General features: G+C 47.1%; 1 protein-coding gene across 1 annotated transcript in view; it reads left to right on the top strand.

The window, feature by feature from the left end:
- Window positions 1-18,129, top strand: part of PAFAH2 (platelet-activating factor acetylhydrolase 2) — a 28,792-nt gene extending 10,663 nt beyond the window's left edge. Inside the window, exons 5-10 of the mRNA XM_015411625.1 lie at window positions 3,341-3,482; window positions 5,533-5,646; window positions 9,240-9,331; window positions 9,495-9,665; window positions 14,560-14,708; window positions 16,545-18,129. Coding sequence (XP_015267111.1) covers window positions 3,341-3,482; window positions 5,533-5,646; window positions 9,240-9,331; window positions 9,495-9,665; window positions 14,560-14,708; window positions 16,545-16,639 — 763 coding nt within the window. The 3' untranslated portion in view covers window positions 16,640-18,129. The remainder of the gene's footprint in view (window positions 1-3,340; window positions 3,483-5,532; window positions 5,647-9,239; window positions 9,332-9,494; window positions 9,666-14,559; window positions 14,709-16,544) is intronic.
- The last annotated feature ends 8,187 nt before the right edge of the window (window positions 18,130-26,316 follow it).

The raw sequence follows: 26,316 nt of genomic DNA, 5'->3' as shown, positions 1-26,316 counted from the left end.
CCTACACACAACACTCTAGCTCTGGAGTTTGTGGGCTGAGGACAGGATCTCTCCTTGGACTGGCTCTGCTTCAGCCTCTCTCTCTTGCCCAAGAGAGTATGGAAACTTCCATTCATTCCACAGTCCAGCTGACTGTGGAGTGGCTGAATTTCTGCTGCCTCCCAAGCTTGTGGCCTAGCTGGAGTCTATATTGATGCTGCCCCGCCCCAAGGTCCCTCTTTTCCCGCACTTTTTAGTGTAGCTCGGAAGTGTAGGCCAGCGGATGAGGAAACTTCCCTCTCTGGAACTACAGCTCAATTCAGCCTTCTGGGGGGACATTTTAAACACACAGACGGCAGCCATCTCACAGATACAGATAACCAGGCCCGTAGCTAACATGGGGCCCACGGGGCCCGGCCCCCTTGTGTTTCTTCTGGGCCCCCTCCCTCCAGGGCTGCCCCCAAAGTGCTCCAACTTACCACCTGCACTGTACTTCCATTTAATTAGCTGGCGGGCCCCCCCAAGGCCCCCTCCCAAAGAATTCCCTAGCTACGGGGCTGTACCTAGTGAACCCCATGGCTGAAGAACAAGTCAAATGAGAGCACCCCCAATCCTCTCGCCATTGACCCATACCAGCCTTCTGCAGAAATGCGGTATTCCATAAAAATTACTTGTTCTTCCATTCTTATGCACAGGCCCCCCCTCCCCCCGCAACATATGAGCACACCACTACTGAAAATAGGTTTAAAAATGGCCTCCAGATTCAAAGATTTAGGGTGTTATTAGTCCAACACTTTTCTGCTGTATTCTTTCTGAATAAGCAGGCATGTGCAACTTACGTTGTTCAGGAGGTTTCGAGCTAGAAGGAGATTTATCTGTTTGAGAGAGAGAGAGAGAGAGAGAGAGAGAGAGAGAGAGAGATCAGGGTATAAGGACACTGAGTCCACCATTTTCTCCAGAGGAACTGATCTCTGCTACCTAAAGAACAGTTGTAATTTTGAGTGATCTCCAGCCCTCACCTGGAGATTGGCAACGATGGTTCCCCAGAAGGGAATGGTTGGTTTGGAGGGTGAAGTCTATGGCTTTGTACCTGTCCGAGGTCCCACGCCTCCTGAAATCCCACCCTCTCCAGGCTCCATCCCTCACATCTCCAGGAATTTCCCACCTGGAGTTGGCAGCCCTATCTCCTTCCCAGCCAATCATCAACCTACCTTTATTTCCCCCTCACTCTTCAGCTTTCCACCCCCCACACACCTGCAGCCTCTCCCGTGCTCTGAAGCCCTGACTGCTATGTCACATTGGCTGTCATACGGGGGCCACCTCAGCAGCATATAAGGATACCGAGCCCACCATTTTCTCCAGGGGAACTGATCTCTGCCATCTGGAAAGCAGTTGTAATTCTGAGTGATTTCCAGCCCTCACCTGGAGATTGGACACATTTTACCTCAGAACAGCAAACTGTTTAGAATGTTAGAGGCAAAAGCCAATCAAGTCGCATATGCAAACGACCTCTGTGTTCCGAGGCAAAGACCAATGAGGCTGCATATGCAAATAACCTTTGTGTTCTGACTGGCTATGGGGGGGAGAGAAACAGCAAACTGTTTAGAATGTTGAAGGCAGGACTCAGGCAAAGCAGCCAGTGGATAGGGACAGATTCTGAGTGACACACCAAGGCACCAACCAATTCCGGAGCGTGTGGAATGTTCTAGAGAAGTGCCACCGCCATTCGGCTTTTATATATAAGGGAGATGATAGACTAACAGCCCTTTGCAATTAACTTTCCAGCCTAACTAGAATGAGATGTAAGAGCATATCATTGCAGTGTGACTATAAAGTGGCCTCAAATTACCTTAAATAAATAGCTTTTATGCAACCCTTCTTTTGATTACTAATTCTTAAATTCAGGCTATGGTTACTTGGAAATTTCTGGATATTTAGGGTGGTACCAGAAAAGGGAGCTCGGTAGGGATGTGATGCCTTAGAGTTTGCCCTCTATCTGCAGTTATCTCCAGGGGAATTGGTCTCTATAGTCTGGAGAGCTGTTGTAATTCTGGGAGAATATAGAAGAGCATTCACACTTGCTCAGTTAAATTTTTTTCCCTCGGCTACACTGGAAGGCCGGTTTGTAGGCATAGCATATCCAGACAGAGTTTGTAAATGTGGATGTGATCAGCTTGAGTCCTTTATTGGAGTGTGAAATATGGTCTGATCTGAGAGAAAGGTATTTGTCCCCCCTCTTAATAAGTTATGTGGATTTATCATCTCAAAAATTGTCCAGTTTTTCCGTGTAGATGAGGATCAGAAGACCACCTCAACAGTTGCCAGATATTTAGCTGCAGTGACTGCCTGCAAAAGGGTTGGATTTTGATCTGTTCAAGACCTTTGAGCTGAAAGAACAGTAAGATAAGAACTGAACTCCAGGGCCACCTGGAGGTTGACAGCCCTTATACAGGCCCATACCACACTCTCAACCAAGTTTCCAAAGCCAGTTTATGAATTAAAACACAGGCTACTTTTAAAAAAATGAAAACAGAAATATGGCAGATTTCTCCCAGATGGGGCCAGATGGAAGAGGAGTAAGATGATGGCAAATTTGGGTTTGCCTCTGCGTAGTGTGTGAAATGTCCCTGAAATAGAGCCTCTTGCCCAGTTATGCTCTATATTTATGAAAAAAATGGAAAAGATAAACTACTTGCTCATTGTGGACTGCTGAGTGGAGTTACCAAATAGTGTGGAGTTACTTGCAAGAACGAGGACTTTCCACGAATCTATTGGCCAAATGGCTTCCTTTTTTGGACTATATACATGATGAGAGTTTACTGCCTCTATGCCATATGCCTCCAAAATATAAAGAAATACTTACCTGTTTGTAAAACCTATTTGACATTCAAAAGAATACATTATTTATTCTTTATTTATTTCTACATTACTTGGTAACAACCACCTAGTTCATGGTTTAATGTTACTAGTTATGATTTGTTGTATGTAAGTGTTATATAAAATGAAAATAAAAATATTTTTTAAAAAAAGTACAGTAGGTTTATAAAAGGTTCCTGTTTCCAGAAGTCTGAGAACTGTTGGCTTAAGTGAAAAGCTTCAGACAGGGTGGGTTTGGGGTAAGGAATAGGGAGTGTGGTATGGGCATCACATAGGAGTTCCAGAACGGAGATCTGTGCGTAGAAGGCAGCAGGGAAAATTGAACAGAACGATTCTCCCACTGAGGATTTATGAATTTTCAGCCGCCCTTGGTTTCAAGTGGGGCATGGAGATGGCTGAGGACTTCAGCCGGATCTCTTTCTGTCTTTGTGTTCTTGCCTGTCTCAGCCAGAAGGGAATGCTTAACTGATACTTGTTCTTTCAGAGATTATTCTGCTTCTGCCACTTACTTCTGCAAGATGGATTCTGAAGCGTTGGACTTCCCTGAGGCTCCGGTACAAGAAGAATGGCTTTCCTATCGAGGGGTGCCAAAAGATCAGAAAGAGTTTTACTTCCGAAATCCACAGGTACAGCCATCTTAACGGACTTATTCTTAACAAAGCGTGGCAGAATAAAATTCAGATCAAAGCACCACCATTTCTATAGCACTTTTTTTTTTCCAACCGGCCTTCCTCCAGGAGCTTAGAAAGCTGCCCCGTGGTTCCTCTTTTCTCCATTTTATCTTCCCAGCAACCCTGTCAGGTAGGTGAAGCTAAGGGAAAGGGACAGACTCAAGGTCATCTAGCAGGTTGCACAGCCACATGGGGATTTGAGCCTGGATCTCCTACCTCCTAGGCCAACACTCTGCCACTGAGTTTCCGGTGTTGTTTTGTTTTCTGGGCCGAATGAGAAGAAATGGTGGGAAACTTCCCAAGCCTTTTAAACTTAGCAAATGACATCCATGGGGGAGGTCTGCTGGGTTGGATTGGAGTCAAGGCCCATGGCGCTCCCTTCTCAGTTTTGCTTTCCCCTCTTCCAACTGCTCCCCCCACAGAGCCTTTGGGGGGCTACAGCTAAGTGGTAGAGTATGCAGTTTGCACAGTAACAGTCCTAAGTTCAATCCCTGGTATTGTCAGCTAAGCTGCCATGAGTAAGAAGAGCCGGTCTAATTGTTATGCATTCCTTCCCATGCGCTTAATTGCTTCACAGCTGCAACGCTTATCTGTAAAGAGGTACTGGAGGAGTGTGGTGTCTACCTTTCGTGGGATCGTTCTGGTTCCCAGCTTTGCTACCGTTAGAGACTATTCCCGTCTCCCATGCGCAGGAGCCCATCTAATTGGGTATTGCTGGGGGGGGGGCGCATACGAATGCCCTATAACCTATTATGCCCGCCATTCCTAACAGTGTTCGTGTTATTGCATCTCTGGCTTTTCGATAAAAGTAAAACCTTCCTGGAAGCGTGTACTTCATTGTTTTGCTGTGGATCCTGACAGGTATTTCCTATTAAAGAAGACAGGAGCCAGCGTGGTCTGATGCTTCAAGTGTCAGACTAGGATCTGGGATGACCTGGATTCTAATTCCCACTTTGCTGTTGAAACTCACTGGGTGACCTTGGGCCAGTCACACAACTCTCAGCCTAAATACCTCACAGGGTGGTGGCAGCGGCAGTGGTGGTGGTTAGGATAAAATGGAAAAGGGGAGAATGATGTTGTAAGCCAATTTGGATCGCCACAGGGGAACAAAAGCAGGGTATAAATACCTACATAAATAAAGGACCTCAGATGGCAGGTGATGCAAAAGGCCTTTCTCTGTTTTAGACCCTGCAGATCTGCTGCCAGTTAGAATAAGTCATATAGAGGAATGTGGACCAGCAGTCTGATTGGGTAAACAGCAGTGCCAAATGCCGACCTCCCAGTTGGGCCTGGAGTTCTCCTGGAATGATAACCTCCAGACAACAGAGGTTAGTTTCTCTGGAGAAAAGGGCTGCTTTGGAGGGTTGACTGTATGCCATTATACCTCACTGAGGTCCCCTTCCTCAAACCCTCCCCTCCCCAGGCTCTACCCCCAAATGTCCAGGAATTTTCCAACCTGGATTTGGCAACCCTGAGTATAGAAGAAGAGGAGGAGGAGGAGGAGGAGGAGATTGGATTTATACCCTGCCCTTCACTACCCAAAGATGTCTAAGAGTGGCTCACAAACTCCTTTTCCTTCCCCTCCCCACAACAGACACCCTGTGAGGTAGGCGGGGCTCAGAGAGCTCTTGACAGAAAGTGCTCTTTTTCAAGAACAGCTCTTATCAGAGTTACAGCTTGTCCAAGGCCATCCAGCCAGGTGCAAGTGGAGGAGTGGGGAATCAAACCCGGTTCTCCCAGATTAGAGTCTGCGCACTTAACCACTACACCAAACTGGCTCTGTCATGGGAGGCACTTACAGTCAGGAGAAACGGTCCAGGGGAAATGATTCCATCCACCCCCATTGCACAACCCTGATCTCAGTTGGGGGACGCTTGTGGATGCTTTTTAACCTTTCATTCCTTGTCTGTGTCTTCACGTAGATGGTATAAAATAAGATTCAGTCTTGCTGGTCAATGAAGAATGGTGGATTGATTTTAGATATTCTTTTTTTTTCTTCTTCCAGCTCCATCAGCGAGCAAATGAGTGCATCCGGGGACTGAAACTGATCCGGAACATCAGCGGTGGCAAGGCAGCTGTCAACCTCTTGCACACAGACTTTGATCTGTCGTCACTGAAGGTAGAAATGTGGAACTCATTGAGCCTTTCCCCGTGACGCAAAGCAAGGCTGCTTCTGGGGGATCCTGGGAATGCAGTTTGAAAACCGCTGCACTAGGCTACACTGATCCTGATCTTCCCCACAGGGATTAAGGCCTGGTTCTGCAAATGAGCTGTAGATCTGTTGGACTGGTCTGTGAAAGTTAGTGTGGTGTAGCGGTTAGACTGACATCTGGGAGACCTGGGTTCGAATCCCCACTCTGCCACAGAACTCGCTAAAATTGATCGTGGGCCAGTTATTCTCTCACATCCTCATCTACATCACATGGTTGTGGTGAGTCTGAAGTGGGAAAGGGAGAAGTAGGTACACCACCCTTGGAAAAAAAGGTCAGGTTAAAAATGTACCTGAAAATTGGTGGGGATGGGGTGTTTCTATCCTGCTTTTTAATTGAATGGAATCCCCAATATTTGTTTATCTAAAATATTGATATACTGCTTTTCTGACAAATACTCTGTGGTTTCCAGAGAACCGTAAGAATTAAATCCACCACCACCAATAGATTCAAACAATCAGCCCAGCAGCAGGTCAGCTTCCAAAGGCCCTTTTAAATAGCCTTGCGTTTTTTCATGTGATTCACCAGAGAGAACATGTCTCTAGACAGTCCATTCCCAAGGACCACAACTACGACTGAAAAAGGCCAAGTATGGCCTGAACCCATCCTGAGTTTCCTTGGTGTTGGGATTGTATGCAGCCCCTGTTGTGATGAGAGTGCAGCACCCTCAAGTTTGTTTTAAAATTTTAAAACAGATGAAAATCTTTGAAATTGAAAAGGATATTGGCAAGCATGAGCGATGGCCAGATCAGTTAAACCTGCATTCTAACACAAAAGAAGCAAACCAGAATCAGCAAGTCCATCCAGCTGGGAGCTCTGAATTCCCTCTTTAAAAGCACCACCTGTATGTGGGGCTCAGACGCCCCCAAGGAAAGGACCGTGTGGATTTCTCTTGAGAGGGAGCTCCAGCGCCTCAGTGCCACAGTCAGAAGAGTCCAACCCTCGATGCGGATTGTACCCACAGAACTTCAAGTCGCAGAGACTAGCAAGGAAGCTAGTGTCTGAATAAACAGCAGTGCCCCAAGACTCCTGTTTGCCTTTGCTACCACAATTTAGCACAGCCATTCCCCTGGAATGGTGTGCTGTAGAGGGTTTCCCACCACTCACATGCTGCTAGGCAACTAAAGAACCAGGTCTCTGATTGAGGGGCAAGACCAAAAGTGCTTAAAATAAAAATAATTTTAAAAAGATAGCAAACTGAGATTAGGGCACCAGGCATTGACATTAGAAGAAAAGGGGGTTGTGCTGTAAGGATATCAGGGTAGTGGTTTCCACCTGGGAGATATTGGAGGGTCTGCAGCTGATTGCAGCTCTTGAGCAGCCTCAGTCCACCTCCTAGATGCACTCACGCCCACCCGTTCCACCTCCCCTGTTTTGTTTCTCCTTGCCATCTCCAGCCCTCTCCTAGCAGCTGTCTGTCTGTCTTCCTGTCAAGATCTCCCTTTGATATTACATGTTGGCCACTAGGGGGAACCTAATCCTGCTCCACTTCCCAAAACGTACAAGCAGGAGGTATCCAGGGCTGCAGCTGCCAGAACAAAGCGCACATTCTTTCTTTTGCTTTCCCCCTCCCTCTGCTTTTTTCAACACCCTGTTACAATTTTTTTTAAAAACCTATTTCTTCTACTAGTCAACTTTTCTTCCTTCCTTCCTATATTTAGCACGCGACTTTTTCATTATCCCTCCAATAAAGGGATAATGTATCATGTATAAAACCCCTTCAGGGATGCAGGGCTTGGCTCCCTATGAGACTGTCAGTGGTTACGCCTGCCAAAAAAAAAAAAGGGCTACCTACAAACCCTACAAAGAACTTGCCCCTTGTTGCAGGAACCAGCCCTAAATTGCTAGGTAGCGGGATGGGTAGGAGTGTCTGGGAATTTTCTTTTCCTTTTTGTTTTGTTTCAGAGTTCTGTAATCCTAGTCCTGTTGCGTTGCTTATAAGATATCTTGTCCTACTTATTGCATTGATTGACACTGTGTAATCTGCCTTGAGTCCCAAGTTCGTGCGAACTGTTTTGAGCAATCAAAAAGCACAGTATCAGATGCAGATATTATTTGTCCCACCTTATGGTCTTTCTGTCTCATTAATTTTTCCTGCAGGAGCCTGTTCAGATGTTGAATAGATGTTTGCCCCCCTCTGTGGTGTTCCTCAGGGGGAAATCAGAGTAGGCCTTGGAGGGTCTACTCCTTCCTCTCAGCTCAGGGAGAAGCCAGCAGTTGAACCAGGAGAGCATGTTGGGCGAGGTCCTTGAACATGAGATCTTTAAACACAAGATCTCCCATGATCTTAGGGACCCTCTAAACTAGGGGTCTTCAGCAAATAGCTCATGAGTACGAGAAGCTCACCAGATGCTGCACCATAGCTTGTGCATCCCCTAGAAATCCAGGAAAAGAATGATAAAAGGTCTGCTCTAGGTTTCTTCTGAATGCTTTCATTTCATACAATTTTCCTGTGCCTTCTGTGAGCTTAGCTGATAGCGTAATTTCTTCCTATTCCATATTCTGTTTCTACAGCAGAACAAAATTAGGTAGTTTGCCAGAAAGGGATGGGGGGAGGAGTAGCTTGAATTTTTTTTTTCATTACTCAGAAGCAGGGGTCTTTTCATAGAAAAAGAGCTGCAGGAGCTCATTAGCATACAGTATGCTAATGAGCTACTAGACTGTTAGCATATGCCACTCCCCCTGACATCACCGGAAGGGATGTCAGAAGGGGAAGCAGGGGGAGGGATCTTCAAAAGCCTTCCCTTCCCCTCCCCAGCTGGCCTGCGGGGGGGCAAGTTTAAACCCCTGCTCACTAGAGTTGGACCACAGAGGGAGGAAAGAGGGAAGAAAGAGAAGGGAAGAAGGAAGAAAAGAAGGAAGGAAAGAGGGGATAAAAAGAGAGAAGGAAAGAGGGAAAGAAAGAGAAGGAAAGAAGGATGAAAAGAGAGAGAGAAGAAGGAAGAGAAGGGAAAGAAAAGGAAAGGAAAGGAGGGAAAGATGGCAAAGAGATGGAGGGAGGGAGGGAGGCTCTCCCCCGCCACCCCCACGGATCCCTTACTTACCGCTCCGGCACCAGCGGCAGGGCTCTCCAGGCCTCCCCCGAGCCGCAGCGCTTCTGCGCGGCCCTGGGGACCCTGCTGTGGGACTCTCCACGCCTCTCCCGGGCCCCAGCGCTTTGGTGCGGGCCCAAGGGACCCAGCTGCGGGGCTCTCCACACCTCCCCCCGGCCCTAGCACTTCGGCGCGGGCTCTGGAAAACCGGCTGCAGGACTCTCCGCACCTCCCCCTGGCCCCAGCGCTTCGGCGTGGGGAGCTGGGAGCGGGGCTTGCTGCCACCACCATTTGCGCCGGCTCCTGGGCTGCTAGAGCGGTGCTCCAGTGTGCTCCGGCCCCAAAAGACCCCTGCTCAGAAGTAGCTTTCATTAAAGAAAAAATTTGCAACCCCTGAATGTGGTGGTGGGGTGAAGAAGAAACTCCTAGGTATTTGGCTTCTTTAAACCTTCACTCCCTTTGTCTTCCAGGACAATGTGGATTTGTCCAGAGCGGCCATCATGGGTCACTCATTTGGAGGAGCAACAGCAATCCTCACCCTCGTGAAAGAGGCACAATTCAGGTGAGTATACTCCAGATGTAACTCTCAAGTTGTTAAGAGCAGAGGTTGCCCTAAAGCCTCCAGAGTGGCAGCTAGGACTTCGTTCTAGTAACACATGGCCAGGTGGGAATCCATGGCCTTGTATATCTGCTTAGTGCTCACTGTGCGTTTCTGTCCCCTGCAGGTGTGCTGTTGCCCTTGATGCCTGGATGTTCCCTTTGGAAAACTCTCTTTACCCGAAAGTGACCAAACCAGTGCTTTTCATCAACACCGAGACCTTCCAGACTGTGGATAGCGTGGCCAAGATGAAAAAGATCTGCTCCATGAACAACGAGACCAAAATCATCACTATCTTGTAAGCCTGGACCTGCTTAAAGCATGCACTTGGAACTCTCTCATTTTATCCTTGGTGGCATGCGTCCAGCCATGCATTCCAAAGACTTTATGACATTTCTTTGGAAGAGAGGGCAGCAATTTCTGATCATTCCCCCTCCCGCTGCAGACCCCTATTTTGTCCCTCTTTATGTTCCCCTGATCCCCAGGAACATAACTGATGGGACTGAGTAGGCTGCAGTGGGAGGGGGGAAGTGAAATTTGCTTCTCTGCAAGTTCCGTAGACAGATGCACCCCAGTATGTATCAAGAGGTAGGCACTGTATGGAGAAGTAATAGCCACCTCCCTTGCACACAGCCTTGTGATTGACAGATGAGGTGGCTCATGAGGAAGGGGAAGGAGAGTGAAACCGGTAGCAGGACTGAAAATAAGATGTCAGATGTTGAACCAAAGAGTGGAAAGGTATGAAGGAAATGATTGTGTTAAAAAAGGTAGAAACACATGCCATTTCTCAGTTATCCAAAAATTCTCAACATGGCCACATCTATGGATACTAAATCCAGGGACTGAATGCATGAAAAGACCAGACAGATCTTTCTACAAATCTGAAAAATGCTGCAGGTCTGCAGAAAAATCTGAAATCTAAGATGAAATACATTGGGGGTTAACTCCCCCCAATAATAGAATTAGTGACTGTAGCTTTAAGAAAAGAATGCCCTCAATGGCCATTGCTAGGCAACCACACAGTATTGCTAGTCTTTAAGCCCTGGTTTCTATCAGTAAAAGGCAGTGTGAGTGGTAGGGCCTTTTCCAGGGGTGTTTTGGTCTTTGGAGGAGGACTCTTCAGAGCCAGGCCCAGCAGTACACATCAGCAAACTTGTTACTAACTGACCTGTATGACTCACCCAGGGCCAGCTGTTCAACAACAGCTAGTCAACAAAAGCCAATATGGTGTAGTGGTTAGAGTTTCAGTTTAGGATCTGGGGGACCCAGATTTGAATCCCAGTTATGTTGTGGAAGCTCACTGGGTGACTTTGAGCCAGTCACACTCTCTCAGCCTAATCTACTTCTCAGGGTTGTTGTGAAGGTAAAATGGAGGAGAGGAGAACAATGTAAGCCATTTTGGCTCCCCATTTTGGAGAAGGGTGGGCTATAAAATAAATCTCTCTATATAATAATTGTGTTTTGGGGTGGCACTTTGCAGCTCTCCCATTGGCTGTGCAGTGCGCTCCCTCAGCCATTGGCCCATCAGCCGCCACTCAAGAGTACTCGTGTGCCATTGGCCGGGTGCTGGGTCTGCTCCTCTTCCCTGCCCACTCCTCCTTCAGCCACTGTGCCCTGTCAGAATAACTGGCAAACGGCTTTCTTTCTTGATGAAGACACTTCTCCTGCTTGCCTCCTGTGTGGGAGTAACTTTTCCCTCAGTGGTTGTTGGTAGGTGTAACAAAATGGCAGTTACCTGTGTTTGTAAGATGGCTGCCATGTGGTTGTTTGTTTAAAATGTTCCCCCATAAGGTTTAATTGAGCTGTATTTCCAGAGAGGGGCCTGCAGGGGTATCACTCACTGGGTTGAATGGGGTTTCCTCATCTGCTGGCCTACAGTTCCCAGCTGCCCCAAGGCCAAAAAGTGTGGGAAAAGAGGGACTGTCCCAAGGGGCAGGGCAGCATCAATATAGACTCCAGCCCATCCAGGGAGGAGGCAGTTTTCGTCCTACAGGAGAACGCTCCTGCTGCCTGTGCTGATGAGGCTGTCATCACTCACTGGGTTGAATGGGGCTTCCTCATCTGTGGGCCTACAGTTCCCAGCTGCCCCAAGGCCAAAAAGTGCAGGAAAAGAGGGACTGTCCCAAGGGGCAGGGCAGAAAAGATGATTGCATTTAACCCCTGTTGATTTATGGCCTGTTGGTTCATAGTGTGTGCTTACTCCTACAGTTCTGCCTGATTCATTTAGTGTGTGTGTGCTCCATAATTATGTAAATAGTTAAATAAATTATTTTATTTGGGCTACTAATCTGTGTTGCGCTCTGACCACATAGTCTCCCCCGCTCTGCACAATAACAAAGGGAGGGGGTAGCCCAAGGAAGCAATGAAAGGCCAGACCCTTGGGTTGCCAACTTTCCAGGGATCCCCCAAAGATTGGGGATTCCATCTCCAAATAGGGAGATTCGGCCAGAGGAGTCTCGCTGTCCCTCTAAAAAGGCAGTGACAATTCAGTGAGTCGTGGCAGCGAATTTAAGGAGTGAGATATGTGCATGGGATGAGGGTGGGAGGCAAACAGCTAAGTTATAAACTGGAGCAAGTTTCACCACAAGTAGTCAACCAAGCTTGGCTCAGACAAAGGAAGGAAACCTTCTGCAGGCCTTTGTGAGGAACTCATTGGGGCCAGTCCTGAGTCTAGGGTTGCCCGCTCCAGGTAGGGAGATTCCTGTAGATTTTCTGGAAGAGTCCATGGAAGCCAGGGTTTGGGGAGGGGAGAGGCCTCAGCTGAACAGAATGCCATACAGTCCACCTTCCAAAGCAGTTATTTTTGCCGGACAGGGGGATCTGTTGTCTGGAGTTCAGTTGTAATACCTGATGATCTTCAGGCTCCACCTGGAGGTTGGTTGCCCTAGGCGTAACAGTCAGTGCTTTAGAGCAGGGTCTGCTAGATCCAGGTTCTTGCTGTAGAAGCTGAGTGGGTGATTTTGGAACAGTCACAGACTTTCAGCTTAACCTACCTCACAGAGTTGTTGTGCAAGTCAAAAGGGGGAGAGGAGAATGATGTAAGCTGTTTTGGTCCCCACTGCAGAGAAAGACTACTTTTCCTCCTGGAAACCATTGTTGCCAATCTCCAGGTGTGGGCTGGAGATCACTCAGAATTACAACTGCTCTGCAGATGGCAGAGATCAGTCCCCCTGGAGAAAATGCTGGACTCTGTGTCCTTATACCCTGCTAAGATGCCCTTCCCATGACAGCCAATGTGACATGGCAGTCAGGGCTTTAGAGCATGGTAGAGGCTGCAGGGGGGGGGAGATGGAAAGCTGAAGAGGGAGAGGGAAATAAAGGTAGGTTGATAATTGGCTGGGAAGGAGGTAAGGTTGCGGAAAATTCCTGGAGATTTGAGGGATGGAACCTGGAGAGGGTGAGGTTTGAGGAGGGGTGGGACCTCAGACAGGTACGATGCCATAGACTCCACCCTCCCAACCAGCCATTCCCTCCTGGGGAACCACTGTTGCCAATCTCCAGGTGAGGGGCGGAGATCACTCAGAATTACAACTGATCTCCAGGAGGGAGGGCAGAAGTCACTTGCCGTCAGAGGGGCAGATAACGGTAGGTTGATGGTTAGCTGGGAAGGGGATGGGGTTGCCAACTCCAGGTTGGGAAATTCCTGGGGATTTCAGGGGTGGAGCCGGGAGAGGGTGGGGTTTGAGAAGGTCGCCACAGCAAATTGATGCTGAGTGCCCAAGGCCTTGGCACTCTCCCAGAGCCTCTTTCTAGACCTTGTTGTATTTATTTCCACAATGGGCCTTATTCCTAGTAATAAATATAGGTGAAGATGGGGGGTAGATAAAATGTAAGTTGTTTGGCGGGTGGAAAGAGAAGGCAAGAAAGGTGGGGATATGGGGGTCTGTAAAGAAAGAGGAAATAATGTGGCAACAGGAATACACAATGGGCCTTATTCCTAGTAATAAATATAGGTGAAGATGGGGGGTAGATAAAATGTAAGTTGTTTGGCGGGTGGAAAGAGAAGGCAAGAAAGGTGGGGATATGGGGGTCTGTAAAGAAAGAGGAAATAATGTGGCAACAGGAATATAGAAGAAAGCAAGTTGTCCCCCAGAAGTCCTTATGTGTTCCCTACCATACAACTGGCCCTGGCCCACACCAGCAGCTGGCACTGTGAAGCTCAGCCAGACCCAGTGAAAGAGTGCCCAGAGAAGAGAAGGGGGGAAAGCTGAAAAAAGACAGAAAGATAGGTTGGCTGGTAGGTGGGAAGGGAAGGAAGCAGTAAATGGAGAAAGGCTATTGGGGGTTTAGGGAAGGAAAATTTAAGTAGTGGGAGAGGAGAAAATGAGACGCCTCCCTGCAAGTCTTTGCAGGTCCCCCCACTTGTATTATTTAATGTGCATTCAGACTTAAATGGTTCAGAGTCAAATATGCAGTTCACATTTGTTTTAAAAATAACTAATGCAAGGTAAGTTGTAGCTAGACACCTTGGCTTGGTGGAGCTTTTCTGTTTTCAGTAGGGCTTCAAAATGAGAAAAATTAGTTACCAGTAAACTTCTACAACTCTCTCAATAAAGCCCAAGGGTCTCAGGACATGATCTGTACAAATTATGAGACTGGTATCACATGAATGGAAAAAGTGTTTTTCTTTTTTTAAAGTCCAAAAGCGTTTACCCACTTAAAGCAAACGCTTCTCTTAAGTAAATGTCTTGTTGCTAAAGAGTGATTTTTCTGGACCATGATAAGGCTGATTGTGACCTTGAACAAAAACTTTAGGAGGAATCTTGGGGGGGGCCTTCCTGGGTAAATCAGGTGAGCGACTTCTAGAAGATTGAATACTTGGGAGGATCAATTGTTTTTTTTAAAAAAAAAATAAGGAATGCTTCTACTCTTAAAAAGAAGAAGTTCTGTTGCATTTTACTAGAAATATCACAACTTAAAGATCCTGGACTTAAAAAAATGCTTAGGTCAGGTGAATCAATGTTCATGGGTTGCAGCCACCATCTCCACACTGGTTATGGATCTGTAGCAATAAGCATGTGATGTTTTTCTCTTGCATGGGGATTTTCAAGGAGAAGTTGGACTGATGTTTGTGGCTTAATGCATACCGTTTCCACTGTTACGGTTAGGAGGTGAACTTGTAATCTTTCTGGATCCAGTCCTACCCACTGCCTTTTGCCCTTCTAATCTAAGGACTTGTGTTTCCCACCCAGGGGCACTGTCCATCAGAGCCAAACCGACTTCACCTTCCTCGCGGGGAATCTATTGAACAGAGTCTTCCAAACTAGAGGCACCATCAATCCTTATGAAGGGCTGGACATCACTAACCAGGCTGCACTGGCCTTCCTACAGAAACATCTCCGTAAGTTAAAGGTCCGGGGGGGAGTGAGCGCATATACACTGGAGACAGATGCTGAGAGGCGATGTGGCATGGTGGTTAGCGTGCAAGACTAGGATCAGGAAGACCAGATTCTAATCCTTGCTCTGCCATTTAAACTTACTGGGTGATCTGGGGCCAGTCAGCCTAAGCTACCGCACAGGGTTGTTATGAGGATAAAATGGAGGAGAGAACAATGATGATAGCTGCTTTGAGTCCTCATTGGGGAGAAAAGTGGGATATAAATCTCTAGGTAGATAAATAGGAAAAGGAGAGGAGACGTAAGCTGTCCTTTGTGGTTTTTAAGGGCGCTGGAAGTGTCTGGCAGAAGCATTATTTCCTACAATGCCAGGCACTCCATTCTTGTGCCTCATCATCCTCTCTAGCCCAAATGTCCAAATTGTACCATAAATGTACATACCGACTTTTATCACAGTATTATAGTGCTTGAGGGAGAGAGTGCATTCCAGGGAGTGCAGCATCTTTCCCATGACTTTGGAAAGAGATGCAGGACTTGTTCAGGTACAGAGTGCTGAAAATAAACACCCACTTCCTTAGGGTATCTCCATCCTGAAAGCAGAATATTGTATTACAAACGCAACCACAGTCTGGGAGTGATGAATGCGCGAATTAAACCAGAGGCCTTGCTTTGTTAAGCCAGATATTTACATGCTGCGTTGCATTTTTAGAGGGAGGCAGGCATTAATAGGTAGACTAACCTAATCATTGTAAGCAGAGGTCGATTCGGGGGGATCGCCGGGGATCGCCGTTCCCCTGGGTGAGGGGCGGGGGGCAGGGCACACGACGAAGCCCCGCCCCTGCTTCCGGTCAGGTAAAATGGCGATTTGACGCACCCTGTAAGTGCTCAGCTCCCGCCGGCCTTGCAGGTCCACCGCCAGGCCCCTGATGGGGCTCGGCAGCGGAGCTGCAAGGCCAGCGGCGGCCGGGACCGTTGGGGGTGGGGGGCCTTCCCGAGGCTTCCTCGCACTCCCGCCGGCCTTGCAGGTCCACCGCCGGGCCCCTCATAGGGCTCAGCAGTGGAGCTGCAAGGCCGGCAGCAGTGGCAGGGACGATTGGGGGTGGGGGGGCCTTCGCGGGGCTTCCTCGCCAGGGCTCGGATCAGGGCACCGAGGGCGGAGTGGGCACATAGCGAAGCCCTGCCCCCTTCTTCCGGCCGCCCCCTGCTTCCAGCCTCATTCTGTTGCAGAAAGAGGAAGAAGCAGGAGGGTAAGTTGGCGTCCTCCCCCTCTGTCTGGCCGAGGCCACTCCACATGGCCTCTGCAAGGACTCCCAGCCCCATCCAGGAGCTTCCCTGAGGTAGCTGTGTTAGTCTGTTGCTGCAAAATAGTCCAAGAGTTCAAATAGCACCTTTAAGACTAACCTTTAAGACTAAAACTGAGTGGTGGGTGTGGCCTTATGACACACTTCCGGTGATGTCAGGGGGTGTAGCCTTATGACACACTTCCGGTGATGTCAGGGCGTGTGGCATATGCTAATGAGTTATGCTAATGAGTTCCCCTTGCTCTTTTTCTACGAAACGACCCCTGATTGTAAGTATTTATATCCCATAGTCTCTCACCCAGGAACTGGTTGATGTATGAGGGGGCTTGCGGATAGATGAAATTCACACTTTAAAAAAAAGCAACAAAGAACATTGTCCATTATGAAAACTTGGGGGGGGGGGTCAATTTAAAACTACCACAAATATATACTAATGAATCCTGCAGGCATTCTTTATTTTAGTGATTGTAACTGAATCTTGCCAACAGTGGCATCTTGTTCAGTAACCTTTCTGTGTGAATCTTCTTTCTCCTCTCTTAGAGCTGAAAGAAGACTTTGACCAGTGGGATGGTCTTCTGGAAGGTGTTGGGAATGCCGTCATTCCAGATGGACCTCTGCAGAAGTCCAGCATGTAGACATAAAAGACAAAAAAAAATGTCTCTGAGCATCTGGTGTACCCTGGATTAGGGGGGAAGAAAGCATTCTCTTATATACAACAGCTGTCTGAACTGAACACCTTACCAACTTCATAGTGGATCTGTCGCTGTGATGCTTTGGCCATCCTGTAGCTCGCATATACATGCTATTCAGTCCTCTGGTGCTACAGACAGGAAGATGAGAAGTGTTGTAGATAACTGGGCAGATCTGTCTGCATCTCTGTGGCTTTTGAGGAGGAGCAATAATAAGGGTTGTAGTTCAAAGCACAATCCATTGGGGACTCTCTCCTGTTCAAGTTCCTGTTGCAATGAAAGGGCAGTTGAGGGAAACCACTTTGACATTTGCCCCTTCTGCAGTCTATGTTCTGGGAAGATAACACCAGTGCTTTTAGTGTTGAAACGCCTGCAGCTTCCTATCAAAGGCAAACACAATCAAACCAGCTGAGTGTCTCACCTGTGATGGTACTTAGAGGATGAAGGACCTGGCCAGTCTACGGATCACCATGGAAATGAGAGTGAAGATTATCCATGATTGAAGAACCAAAAAAATCTCAGTGCTATGTAGATGCATCTCTGTCTTTGCCTAGGCCAGTCTTCAGATCCCTTCTCAGCGCACAATTAGTTACTTCCCAGATGGTTTCATAGGCATCAACGTCTTTCTGCTTAATTCTTCCCAGATGTTTCCATTGCCTGTATTGGTTGGTTAGTTTTTGTACCTGAACAATAATTCAGACTCCCAGAGGCAGTCTTTCAAATGGTTAGAATGGACCAAATGTGTGGTTGCCAAATGGTAATAGTAGAAAAGATTTGCATATTTAATTTGTAAAATCAAATGGGTCTTGAAGCTTTCAGTTCTGACCTAGACCCAAACTACTCCTGGCACCGAGGATCTGGGTTTGGACTAGGGCCACAGTGCTAGTAGGAGATTCCTCTTCCCTCTGAACTGTTTCCTCACTAAAAAGAATGCCTACTCTCTGACAGCTGCTTTAGACTTAGGAAAAATGAGATACAACACAGGTGCCTGTCTCTTTCCCCTTCTGGAGCACAAAGTGATCAGGGAAACGGTGGGAGGAGACGTTCCCACCATGGCAGCCTCACATGAACACATGTGGGAGGCCCAATCCAAATATAGATCCTCATGAGTGCATAGGGTTGGCATGGATCTTGGGGCTAGTTCACACATTGCAAATTCCTCACTGCATGGCTGGGGTGCGCAGTGTGATGTGACAGACGGCAAGTTGCACAGGCCTCCTACTGTGGCCCCACCTGGCCTCCCTCTGCCTGTATTGCCTTCCCAGAATAAGCTAGCCACCTCGCCCTCCGTTATTAACTCAGGAAGAACTCTATAAATGCTGCTGGGGTGACTTGCATCATTCGGATGTTTGTATGACTTGTGTGAGATGAGGTCTATGTTTGGTTTTTATGAACGCTGCAGGAATTGGAGATTTGTGGGTTTCAACATGTTCTTAGCTGCTAATCTTGTTGCATGTCCTTTATTTTGGTCAGGGGGAGGTGGGGGACAGTTGGGTCGCTGGGCTGAATTTGAGAAGGAAGGACTGTCACACATAGCTGGGCAAAAGGTATGGTGGTGAGCTAGAACACTTCTTTTTTGTGATGGATGTTCTGCAGTGACATAAGACTACTCCTTTATTTTGTATACACATCCTTGAGAGCAAAGATGTCGCACGTGTGTGACAGAGATCCCTTGCCAGTCCAACCTACTCATCTGAAATGGCCACCAGGATTGCTGGACCCGCAGTGCAGCCGCAGCACTTCCAGCTCAGTCTAGAACAGTTCCCGTTCATGTTCCAGCCACAACTCGAGCCACCCCCTTGCCCGCCCGGTGGTCTGGAGAGCTTCCCATGCATGGCTGTCAAAGCTACTGCCACCTCGTATTGGCCGTCTGTCTCTGCCCCTGCAACAGCTTGGCTCCCTCTGTATGCTGGCCTCACGATTGGCTTGCATCTTAAGAGTATACTTGGCCACGCCCAGCAGGAACTCATTAGCATAATAGGCCACACCCAACAGCAGAAACTCATTAGGATTGGCTACATTAGGGGTGTGTGGCCTAACATGCAAAGAAGTTCCTGCTACAAAAAAAGCCCTGGATTTTGACAACAAACAAGGTAAACAGAATAAGAAGCAAAAGGTGGGTGTGGTTGGATGACCACACTTCTGGTAATGTGTGGGTGTGGCCTAATATGCTAATGAGTTTCTGCTCTTTGGTGTGGCCTATTATGCTAATGAGTTCCTGCTGGGCTTTTTCTACAAAAAAGCCCTGCTCTTATGAGTCTTGAGAGTATGGACTTCCTACAACCAACCAGGCTTTTCTTCACGCTCTGTCCCTAATGCAGTGGCCAGGAGTGGGCACTTCCAACTGTACACTCCTGCTGGACCTTTGGTATGTGCTCGTGCCCTGGTGTGTCTGACCCTGACCATTCGTAGCCAAACATTCCTCTCACACACACAAAAAAACCCCTTACATTTCTGCACACCCTTTGCTGTGACATTTTTCCAACCAGATGTTAGTTTCCAGACTGTCAGATTTCTGAATACAATCCCACGCTGCCAAGCATGTACGTGAGTTGCCATCCTCCCCTTCATTCCCTCTTTCTTTGCCAGAGAGGCGGAGGGAAATCCGTGTGTGTGAAGTCTGAAGCCCTTGTGTCTCCTCCCTTCCTGATGTACAGGGTAGCATCCTACCATTCAAGCTCTGCCCTTTATTTTTCTACCTGTGACCTGAGGCACAGAGAGAGAGGGAGAGGGTGTTCCGTCCCCTAGAATGAACCTGAGCCCACAGGAACTTTGAAAACAGAGGCTGGTTACAACAGACTTCCCTTCCCTTCCCTTTGTTCCCTGGACCTTGGTCTGTGCACTTCTGATGGGTGTCTACAGCTTTTAACCTTTCTCCTCCCAGCTGGACAGGTTTCATTCTAACCTATTATTGGAGTGGGTCCCACATGTACTGCTTTGCAACCCTTCTGCAATCAAATTAAGGTGCATGTCCCAAACATTCTATGATCTAGCTCAGGATATCCAAAGAGCCATGTGTTTGGAAAGCCAGCATGGTGTGGTGGTTAAAGTGTTAGATTACCCAGTACAGATATATGTAATTGCAACATGGGAGAGCAATAACAATCATAATCAAACATACAGTTGAAGCAAACATCGTCCACTAAGGGCATCCGCTAGAAGACCATGCAAAAGCTGACATAACATCTACATTTTTTTTAATAAAGATTTTATTGGCTCCCCTAAAAAGGGGAGGTATTTCGCTTAAAAGAAAAAATGGGAAGGGTAGACAGTGGGAGAAAGAGAAAGCTGAGTGATATATAAACTGGTAAATTAAACTGTTAGTAATGTCCAATTAATCTTCTTGGGCTTCTTCTGTGTGTTGTCAAACTTCTTTTCTTAGTCCTGTCACATGTAGTTCTCTGTTAATATGTTAGTAATGTTCCTTTGAATTTCTGTTAATAAAAAAAATCTCTTCTGTGCACATTCAGAACCGCTTCTTTGCGTGCTGGGTACTTTTACTATCGCTGACGTGGAGGAGCTTCCTCTGTTGTCTTCTCCTTCCGGCTTGTTAGATCCTCCTTCGGGTTGTTGTTAATACTCTCAGTTTATGCACTATAAATCCTCTTCTTTTCATGCCATTATCGGAGGTCCCCAGTTTTGAGAATGGTATTAATTTCATTTTCGCTTTTATATCCGCTCCCAAACTCTCTATGGGTCCTCCTCGCAATTGTTGACTTATATAAGCACTTGCCAGGCACTTCTCGCTGTCACAATTCAAACTTTTCCGTTTTACAAAACTCCCGTCGGATTCACAGCCATAAACAGTCCAAACATTCAACAGCCGGTCTCGCACACAAGCAAACGCCCAGACGGAAGTCCCTCCCTTCTTCTCCGCTCGCTTTTGCCCAGCTCCGACATCTTTCCTTTTTTGTTTACTTTTAGAAAGTTCTTAAAATGTGCTCCAGAGAGACAAAACTTTTTCTCGCTTTGTTTCAAATACATCAAAGGAAAACATCACTGTCCGCTCAATCCATTCCCCCCCTCCTTTTCTTTTTCGCTTATACAAATGGAGGGTTAACCTCTTCACCTTTTTCGCTAGGAGGGGGGGGGGAAACGTTTTTAGTTCTTTTTCTCTGCATTTTGACAACTCACAGTTAAGCCGATCTTTTCTTTTTCCATTTTTGCGGATGGTCGCTTTATCACTCGGTGACGTCTGGTGGCTCCGCTAAACCCCGTTCAGGGTCGCTCAGGGCATGGCGGGAGCCTCGTTCTCCAACCTCTCGGCCGAAAGAGCGACTCCCCCCTAGTGCGCCCTAAAGCGCCCCGGATCTGAGCTCCTCTCTTCCTGAGGGGCTCGTTCGGGTCTCCGCTCGCGCGGGTTCCCTCCACCGCGGGCGGGCGAGGCGCCCTCGGGAGCAACCCGAGGATGCGTCCGCCATTCGCGGGAGCCAGACCGGAAGCCTCGACATAACATCTACATTTGAAGGGAAGATCAAATTCCCTTGGAAGACCTAAGAAAGAAGAACCATTGCCTGCATGCAGACTGAACCTTAGTAAGAACTCTTAGATTAGAAATATATAAGATCATGATAAAATCATTTTTGGGGGAGAATTACATGATTTCATAAATATTCCACAATTGGGAACCAGAAAATTTTGAATTTTTCTTGAGCGAGATCTGTCAGAGCATTGGGACCATATGAAGAGATTGTGCCCAATAGGAAGTAATCCCATCGTCGAATTCTCCAAGCATGTATTGAGGGTAGCACCTTGTCTTTCCAATGTGCTGCAATCTCTAATCTCGCTATGGCCAGCAGAAGATCAATCCTTTCTACAGTTGTTGTGTTATACGGGGTGTCCAGCCACCATCCTAACAATAATATTTCTGGGTAAAAGGGAATCAGTTCTTCAGTTGCCTCCTTTATTTCTTTAATGATAAGAACCCAAAATTTAATTTTTGGACAGGACCACCACACATGTATGAAATCACCAACTAGACCACAGTCCTTCCAGCAATTAGGGTTGTCAGCTGCTTTCACATTGTAAAGTTGTTTGGGGGTACAATACCAGTGGGTAGCCATCAAGGCCTGAAATCAAACATTAAAAAATTTTGAGGTATAATTAGGAGTGCTCCAAAGATGTTTCCAATCCTCCTCCTTAATCCCGTTTTGACAATCAGATTGCCATAACTGTAAACTATGTTCCGGTTTATCATTATTATTATCAAGAAGTATTTTATATATTTTAGATATAAGATCTGATTTGATAGGTTTACTATTTTTCTATAAGAGTTCAAAGGCTGTAGAGGGACTAATCAATTTGTTGTGAGGAAACTTCACATTTATCAAATAAATAAGTAAATAAATTTATAATCTTTCGAATTTGAAAGTATCAGTACCAAGGTATTGGTTCTCCTAATTTGGCCTCAAGTTGTGAATTGTCTAGAAAGATGAAATAAGTCTAACCTATGCCAGCTTGAAAAAGCATGGAATTCTGTATGTGTGCTCAGTGGTAGAGAGTCTGTTTTGCATGCAGAGGAGGAGAGGAGGAGGAGATTGGATTTATACCCCACCCTTCACTCAGAGTGCTCTTTTTTCATTTTTAAATTTTTATTGATGTATATAGAATTTACAATCAACAGGAAGAGATTGATATGCATATCTGTCCAAGTCCAATGATAAATCAAGGTATTGAGATAAATAGTAACATTAAACTTAATGTGTCTGATAAAATTAATAGTTTTTCATCTAATTATATTTATTTGTTTATTTATTTATTTGATTTTTATCCCGCCCTCCCACCGAAGCGGCTTATAGACACACATTGCACTTTTCAGTAATTGACAATAAGATCTAGAAAGATAAAATGTTTGTCAGTTTATTGTGATAAGGTAGCCGTGTGACTACTCGGCGTGCTCTTTCAAGGACAGCTCTTGTCAGAACTATGGCTTGCCCAAGGTCATCCAGCAGCTGCAAGTGGAGTAGTGGGGAATCAAACCTGGTTCTCCCAGAGTCCGCACACTTAACCACTACACCAAACTCCCAGCATCTCCACTTAAAGGGATCAGAAAGCAGGCGATGGAAAAGACCCTGGACAGCCACTGCCACTCAGAATAGGCAAACTGACTAAAGGCAGTCAGTAGATGGCAGCTCCATGTGTTCTTGGTAAGGAAAGGGGCAGAGCTCAATGGTAGAGCATCTGCTTTGCATGCAGAAGGCCTCAGGTTCAATTCTAGCACCCTCAGTAGGGAAATCAGGCCCATACTACACCTTATGTTTGCCATGTGGTCACCAAGAGGACTTGTAGCAGGATCGTGTACATTGTTCCCTCCTGGTATCTGAAGAAGTGTGCTTGCACACTAAAGGTTATACCTTGAATAAAACTTTGTTGGTCTTAAACGTACCACTGGACTCAGAGTGTTCTATTGTTCCTTCCTGTTTGCCCTGGTAAGAACCTACCCTGAGTGGTAGGTTAAGTCTAAGACAGAGTTATAGTGATTAGAGTGTCAGACTAGACTCTAGAAGACCCAGGTTCAAATGCCTGCTGTCTCATGGAAGCTCACTAAGACACCTTGATCCAATCATTCACTCTCAGCCTAAACTATCTTACAAGGTTATGAGGATAAAATGGAGGGGGGGGGGACGACAATAAGCTGTTTGGGGTGCTCTGGGTAGGGTATAAGTGTCTAACGAAATAAAGGTTGCACAGTGAGTGTCATACCCAGGTGGAGATTCGAAGCCGGATCTCCTGAGTCTTTGGCATGCTAATCACAACTCAGCATACAGATTTCAGTATGGTCTCTTTCCTCTGCGTGCATATTTTAAAGCATGGAGTAGGCACGTGGATTTTTACTCACAGATCACTCATAGCTTCCCACACATGACCATGTGGCATACATTTGTCACGGGTAACTGAACACAACAGGCTGTGTGTGAGTTGATTGCATTGCCAAGTAGGAAACAGCCTTTGATAGGTGAATGTTCGCCTGAGGTCCAAGTGACCCATACAGTTCTTTTCGCTGCAGCCAACTGAGTATGGAGCAGAGGTGCATTCCCCCAATAAGCTGGGCTATTTTTTGTACAGCAACAGCTCTGGCTCAGTCTTAGCCCTGAGGAGAGCCAACCGCTGTGAGCAGACCTTTGGAATGAAAAGGAAGAGAGTCAAAAGATGCCAGGAGTGCTGTGGTTACCTCCTGCTGCTTTGATTAAAGAACTTTGCTAACCCAAGTAGCTAGGGTTGCCAGGTCTGGGTTGGAAAGTACCTGGAGACTTTGGGGGCGGAGCCAGGAGAGGACAGGGTTTGGGGAGGGGAGGGGCCTCAGCATGGTACAATGTCATAGACTCCACCCTTCAAAGCAGCCATTTTCTCCCAGGGAGCTGATCTCTGTCAGCTGGGTATCAGTTGTAAAAGCAGGAGATCCCCAGGCCCCACCTGGAGGCTGGCAACCCAGTAAAGGGACACCATTCCTGCCATCTCTTCTCCAACAAGGAACCTGTTGGAATCTTGTAGGCTTTGAGGGACAGTGGTGAGCTTTCTTTTATGGATGTTCCTCCTTCTGGTTAAATCTGCACAAATGACTGGTGATGCTGCTTAGGGAATCAATGAATGCTCAAGCAAAGACACCTGCCCTGTCCGCAATTCCCACAGAGGCAAGGATCCTGGTTACAGCAACATAATCAGAGTCCTGTGGCGCTTGTGATACTATGACAGATAGCATGGAATAAGAATTTACAAGCCACAACCTACAGTCAGGGCCAACAACAGATGGGGCGGAGGGGTACTGGTTGGGCCAGCAAAGGGAGCTGGAATCCCAACAGCACCACACATATCACTTTACATAGAGTAGGGGGGAAATGGAAGGTTCCGCTGCTGCGGTGGCTCAAGTGGTTAAGACGCTGAACTGCAGGCCGTGGAAGGTCGGTAGTTCAGCAGTTCGAGACCCGAGTGTCGCATGATGGAGTGAGCTCCCATCTCTAGTTCCAGCTCCTGCCAACCTAGCAGTTCGAAAGCAAGACATTGCAAGTAGATAAATAGGGACCACTTCGGTAGGAAGGTAACAGCGTTCCGTGCGCCTTGGTGTTTAGTCATGCTGGCCACAAGACCACGGAAACATCTTTGGACAGCGCTGGCTCTTCGGCTTTGAAACGGAGATGAGCACCGCAACCCTAGAGTCGGCCTCGACTGGCTTTCGAGCAAGGGAACCTTTTTACCTTTACCATTTGGAAGCTAATGATCGTTCTAACCAGGCCTTTGAGTGGGGATATGATTTGGTTTATCAGGCCACAGGTATAATACGCCTTTCTCCCTCTGCATTCAAGACAGAATGCAGTGCAAAATAGTTGCCAACAATATAGCATGTAGCATTTATGCAGCTCTTTCAGAGCGCTTCACACACATTGTCTTGTAGCTCTTACAGCTGCCTTCTAAGGCAGGCTGATATTATCGATCGTCACGTCATATGGTGTGGGGTGGGGTGAAGCAAAGAGAGTCTCACCCAAGACCCCCTGATGAGCCTGGCAGAGGAAAGAATGAAAGCAAGAGATATTTCTGGAACACAGTTCATTCATGTGATGGAAAAGGGAACAGGCAGGGAGCAAGACGAGCAACGGACTGAGAAACCAATTAGATCATTTATACAGTGGTTTCAAAATGCCCAGGTGGACCAGCAACAGCAAGAGACAGGACTGGAATAATAGAATCACACAGAGTTGGAAGGAACCTTAGAGGCCATCTAGTCGAACCCCCTGCTCAGTGCGGGATCAACCTAGTTCTAGAGCATCCCTGACAAGTGTTTGTCCAGACGCTGTTTAAAGACTGCCGGGGGAGGGGGAGCTCACCACCTCCCTCGGCAGCTGATTCCCCTGTTGAACAACACTCACTGTAAAAAAGGTTTTTCCTAAACGATTGTGGGTTCCCCACACAGTCCAACAGAGGGGACCTTGCAGTCCTGCCTCTCTTCCTGATGGCAGCCAGGTGGGATTACATTATGACCTACTTTTCATGGACAAGCTTAGCTTCACTGGGGTCTTATGCACACCTATGTTTTCCAACAGCAGTCAATCACTGCTTCACTTCTGTGCGTTTGGCGGCCACCTTTGCAGGGGGACCCCTCAAAGCTGGTAAGGGTATGGACAGGACAGGAATGACATTCTTTGTAAGGGTGGATTAGGTGCACATCCACCCCTTGTTGGATTTTGCACTGTTGTTGTGTTACAGCCATTGTATGCAACTAGCTTGTTGTTTGCACATAGGAAAACATCACTATAACACAACGACAGCACAAGCACAATATCCAACCATAGCCTAGGGCTGCTTCAGTTTGAAGGTTTTTCTCCATTTTGGCATCCAAACTGGAACATTTTTTTGTTTTTTGGAGCAATCACGTCATTGTGCTCCAGTTGCCCGTTCCCATCCTCAGGACCCTCATTCCCAAGCCTGCTTTGCTATAATCTTTTAGGGAAGGTCACAGTCCAAGGACATTATCATGCCATGTGGATAGGAAGGGGTGCATTATCAAACCCCCTGCCCACATCAATCCCATTTTTACTCCCATCAGTGTTTCATGGGCACCATGTTCCCTGCCACCCCACTGGAGGGCTTTTAAAGCAAAATCAGTAATTACTGCAATGTTGCAACGTTCT

The sequence above is a fragment of the Gekko japonicus genome, unplaced genomic scaffold (assembly GCF_001447785.1).
Source record: "Gekko japonicus isolate JY-2015 unplaced genomic scaffold, Gekko_japonicus_V1.1 scaffold62, whole genome shotgun sequence".
NCBI lineage: Eukaryota > Metazoa > Chordata > Lepidosauria > Squamata > Gekkonidae > Gekko > Gekko japonicus.
The sequence above is the reverse complement of the archived record's forward strand: the minus strand, read 5'-3'. Positions and strand labels throughout refer to the sequence as shown.